This window comes from Triticum aestivum, chromosome 3B, assembly GCF_018294505.1.
Source record: "Triticum aestivum cultivar Chinese Spring chromosome 3B, IWGSC CS RefSeq v2.1, whole genome shotgun sequence".
Classification (NCBI taxonomy): Eukaryota; Viridiplantae; Streptophyta; class Magnoliopsida; order Poales; family Poaceae; genus Triticum; species Triticum aestivum.
The window spans coordinates 166,776,131-166,781,359 of record NC_057801.1 but is presented as its reverse complement, the minus strand read 5'-3'; the positions used below and the strand labels follow the sequence as shown (position 1 = coordinate 166,781,359).

Sequence of the window (5,229 nt, the reverse complement as noted above, 5' to 3'; positions counted from 1 at the left end):
ATCTCTTAGCCTTATCTTCAATAACTAGTTATTCCTAAAAATGTGGTGAGACATATTGTGCAAAGAGACTTGGCAAATATAATGGGGGATTTAAGTAGTCCGAAGGTGTCGAAGTCCTATGTGACCGTGGTCCAAACACCCTCAAAGCTGAAACTTGAACAACGCTTTTTGAAGGGAGCATGTCCTAGCGCACATGACTTCGGACCACCTACCCACTAACTACCATTCACCAGTGCTGACCTTGCTTGAAACTGTCAACCGTCCCCGGCTACCACTTGGCCGCCAACGGCACACGTTGCTGCAGGAGAGCCACCAGCCAGAAAATCTATCCGCGGGAGGAATTATACTATCTGCACCTAGTTTCATAAATCATACGTACGAACATGTCCAATCAATAATCTACCGCTCGCAATTGTTGACTCGAAACTGCCAACAAAACGGTCCCTCCCAACCACTTGCAGTTGGCACATGTTGGTCCGAGACAGCTAACCGCCAGGATACGTGCAGCTGCTTGTTTACGTTTTACAGGTTTGCAGGTCGGAATACGTAGTGCCAATAATTGGGGCAACAAACTTTACAGGATCAAGAAAGGTTTTCCAGGCCAGCAGTACGCGTCATTCTTTTCACCCCTTCTGTTATTATAGATAGTGTAGCATTAATACAAACCACAAACCACTGGCTTTTCAGTCCACTGGTCTGTACCGGCAGCATCGTAAGACGAGGATCACCGCAAACAATACAATCAGAACCAGACCAAAGCCATCATGCATGTCTTGCCATGCCATGAAGCCCATGGCTGCAATCCCATGGCTCTGACCGGAGCGATCCGCACATGATGTTGAGCTCCTCCCCCATCTTCAGACAACAGCTGCCCTTCATACGGCTTGCAGACCGAGCGTCCGGTCCATCCACCCGATGATGTCGGCGGCGATCTCGTCGCGCTCGGGCTCGAAGAGCAGGTCGTGCAGGAACCCCTCGTACAGACGCAGGTCCTTGTGCCTCGACGCGGCCTCCGTGTAGAGCTCCTGCGAGGCTAGGGGGTCCGTCACACGGTCCGCGGTGCCGTGCAGGACCACGAACGGGACCGTCACCTTCTTCAGGTTGTGCAGCAGGTAGGAGGAGATGCGCAGGATCTCGTGGCCTGTACGGACCCTGATCGGCCCCGTGTAGACCAGCGGGTCAGAGTACTTCGCTAGCAGCGCGGCGGGGTCGCGGGACACAGGGATGCCGCGCTTGTTGGCTCCCTTGAATTGAAACTTGGGTGCTATCAGAGAGAATATCGGTGCCACGGCCTGCATTGATTCAGGTAAGTCTCAGTGATGACATACAACTTGCCATGCAGGTAAAACAAATATTGTGGCCAATTTTAAGTTTGGAATTTGTGGATGAATTCAAAAGCAGAGCTTCTGAAATAGCTCTGCTTTTGATATGACCGTACAATACCAAAAGTTCTCAAATCAGGATAAATTGGAATAATAATAGGAAACTGGAATAGTAATATTACCCCAACTATCGGATGCGCTGGTTTTACACGCACAGCTGGTGAAGTCAGGATGATCCCTTCCAGTCTGGTTCTGATATGAGCGTACAGCGACGCCTGCAAAATGACAGCTAGTGATGAGCATGCATGAAACAAGAAAGTTAAGCGTTGTTAAATGAGCATCGTTAGCCAAACCATTTCAACCAGGCTATTTTGTTAATGCTTTGCACCATTCTCCGCCGTCAGGGTATCCATTGTTCACAGGCCCAGAGGAGTAGGGTCAGTGTCTAGATCTGGCCTAAATACCGATGACAAAACGCGATTTAATTCGACAAGCCATACCTTTAAAACAACAGCTCCACCAGTGGAGTGACCGAGTAGAAAACAAGGAACATCTGGATTCTCCAGCATAATTTTATCAAGAAGTACTTCCTGTCCAGAGATGATAATATAGCATTACATTAGCAATCAGGAACAGAATAGCTTTGTGCCTTCTATCAAAAAACCTTGAACAGAATGTAGAAGTAGGTGGACAGAAAGAGACTTACCATGTCTTCTATGACATAATCGAGAGAAGGAACATAACCGTGCAGACCATCACTGCCACCATGACCTGTTAAGCGTAAGCTCATGTTAGCCTGTTGATGTTGAGATGAATGCAAAATTCAACAGGCATGCTCACACCTAATAGGACCAAAGAGATTGAAAACCACGAATGTTTTTCTCGAAGTACTGCTTGATTCATGGGAATGAGTTGCAAGGTAAGAATCCACAACTATGCGGGTACGGCATGATGACAACCTTAGCGTCGTTGCTTATATTTTACTCCCTCTGTAAAGAAAATATAAGAGCATTTAGATCACTACTCTAGTGATCTAAACGCTATTATATTTCTTTACGGAGGGAGTACCCTATAACATGCTATAAAAAAACTACTATCTGATTCTAAATGTTGTCATAACATTACCAGTACCAGACAGCTAACACGTAGTTAGTTTGATACCTACATAATCCACACACACAAAAAAAGCTAGTACTCGGAGTAGTAATTTATTCTAGTTTCCTAGTAGTTTTTGCCCATACCAAGCAATTAAGAACTAACAGTTAGTTAGATTTTCTCCGAGGAATAATTATGTAAGATCGAACAACATCCCTCGAAATTGATCATTTATTTACTTTATTTCTAAATATAGCACTGATCTTCCACCAACCAACCATGTGCAACATTTCCTATAATATACCAGAAGAACTCATGTTCAGAAAACCACAAGTAGGTTTCCTTACCTATCCAATCCATTGCATATACTCCAAAGCCACATGATGTTAGCTGCTCGGCAAAATGCAAATACCTCCCACTGAAACGCAAGATCAAAGTACATTTAGTAATGACTTCAATACAAGGAGGAGATGAAAAATATAGGTAGGTACACCACCATGCTGAAGCTTGGAGGACTGGAGGGGAATGACTCAACATGATTTCCTTACCTATGCTCGTTGAGCCCATGTACGATGAGCAGAATGCCCCTAAAGCAAAAGAGGAAAAAATGTCAATACAAAATTGCGTGACTGCAAGTGAAAGAAGGGTTCAGTTTGATACTTCAAACTTCTCATTTCTAATGAAAGAGACTGAAACAGAACCATAATCTTCAGAAGGTGTTCACACATGTGGAGCCATAAAACCAGTCAGCAACATTGGCGGTGGCGGATTAACTAAATTAGTTGTGGTTATCTCCCTTTTCAACATTTGTTTGCTAGGTTGTTTGACTATTATGTCATTCATATTGAAAACAAAGTTGATGGTCAGCTCAGGCAACTACACACTGGGTCGTGTCAAGAATAATCAACTTTGGTTGCACAAAGTGGGCGCACTAAAGAATCAAGAAAAATCCCGCTCCCCCTTTCTTGATAGCTAAGTTTTCCGGTGTCACATGGAGACATTACGTTAAGTTTTTTCATGGAGTATGAGAGATAAGAATGGAACAGAAGTTAGAGATAAGTATCAGCTTATATTCTCCTGATCCGTTCCACTTTACTTGTTCCCCCTTTCCTGTATTTCAAAGTTGCTTCACACTATCCCCCCAAAAAAAACTGCACAAAGCTATCGTTAATTTTTAGTCAACTAGCTCAGGTTCCGAAGGAGAGACGCGTACAAGAAATATGACAACCTAAAACAGCAGCTCTGCGACGAGGACAAACTCCATACATCATCATTGACAGGGGTAATGACTATGAATGCAAAGATCGGTGGAGATCTGAATTTTTTTTGGATGTACTCAACGTGCATCGCACGGCACGTCTCTTTATGAGTAGAGCAGCAGCCACAAAGTCTTCTGTGAAACACTAGGTCCAGGTATCTGGTAAAGCACTCTAATCGCGTGATCAAAACCGCAGCTAGTATGCATGATCTAAATGCTCATCGCGCCTTGCCATTACTACACCAAAAATCGCCTAAACAGGAGCAGAAAATTGCAACTTTAACTGAAATTACCACCCGTTGGCATCAGACAAGAGTGCCAGAGAACTACTCACTACGAACAATTCGCAAATGAACAAAGTTCCTAATTCCTAAGGGATCAAAGACCCGAAGAAAATCCTTGTTTTATTTTTTAGGAAAAAAATCCGTGTATTATTGTCAACGAAATGCCAAGAACTCTCGCAGAAAAACCTACGTGATTGGCTGATCCAAAGGAAAGAACAGATCCCTTCTGGGTAAGGTCAAGTCCACGAACTACCGTTCCCCCACCGCTCCACCGATATGATATAAATACAACAACAAAAAAGTGACAAGTAAAAAAACAGGAACCACGAAAGCGAAATCCACACAAACGAACAAAAGGAAACCACCAATTTTCACAGCGACGGAAACCCCCACGGTCCACGGAAGGCAATTCAATCGCACACGCCACGGGACGGGCGGACGGGGCTCACCTCGTCTCCGCGCCGGCCGCCGGCGCCCAGACGCGGCAGAAGAGCGCGTTCCGCCTGGCCCCGGCGATGACGAACGTGCCGCACGTCCTCCCGTCCACGTCCGCGTCGTCCTCCACCATGGGCACCTCCTCCGCGAGCGCCCGGCGGCGGCGCACGTCCTCCTCCTCCGCGGCCCTGCGCCTGCTCCTGGCCTTCCCCAGGCGGCCGGGCTCCGCCGGGCTCGCGGCGTCGGGGCGGCGGCGGCGGCCGACGAGGAGGAGGAGCCAGAGGAAGAGCGAGTGGAGCGCGACGGCGAGGCGGAGCAGCGCGCGGCGGGACATCACGGAGCGGAAGACGGGCACGATCCGGCCCGTGGCGCCCGACGTCATCATCATCTCGTCGCCGCCCATCTCCATGGCCGGCCTCGCTCCCCTGCGCGTTTTTTGTGCTTTACTTTTTCTTCGCGTTTTACGCGGTCGCGGGCTTCGTGGGCCGCCCCCGCGTATTTATAGGAGGTGGAGATTTAGACTGTGGCGAGAGCGTGGTTTGCTGTTTCCTTCCTGGAAATCCGTATTCTCACGTTATTTTTCTGTTTGTTTATTAAGTAATGTTTTTATTTATTTATAAGAAGATGTGAGGAGATAGTGGTCCTACTAACAGTTGCAACGGATCAGCAGTCCAGCTAACAGCTGTGCTATGCCAGGGTCCTACTACATGTCACTCCTCTGACCCACAGTAGCTGGTTGTAACGGGGAGTATCATATACTAGTATCATACATGTGATACTAGTATATGATACTATTTTTCTAATCCATAGTATCATATATTAGTATCATGTAGTC

The 5,229-nt window shown here is 46.7% G+C and overlaps 1 protein-coding gene across 1 annotated transcript; it reads right to left on the bottom strand.

Annotated features, from left to right (window-relative positions):
* Positions 1-617: 617 nt before the first annotated feature.
* Positions 618-4,875, bottom strand: LOC123069189 (monoacylglycerol lipase). The gene is made up of 7 exons (XM_044491974.1): positions 4,409-4,875; positions 2,966-3,004; positions 2,765-2,835; positions 2,029-2,093; positions 1,823-1,912; positions 1,505-1,597; positions 618-1,292 (listed from the first exon to the last, which is right to left on the bottom strand). Exons 1-7 carry the CDS (start codon positions 4,801-4,803, stop codon positions 876-878), a joined length of 1,170 nt encoding a protein of 389 aa, XP_044347909.1. The 5' UTR covers positions 4,804-4,875; the 3' UTR covers positions 618-875.
* Between the last annotated feature and the right edge of the window lie 354 nt (positions 4,876-5,229).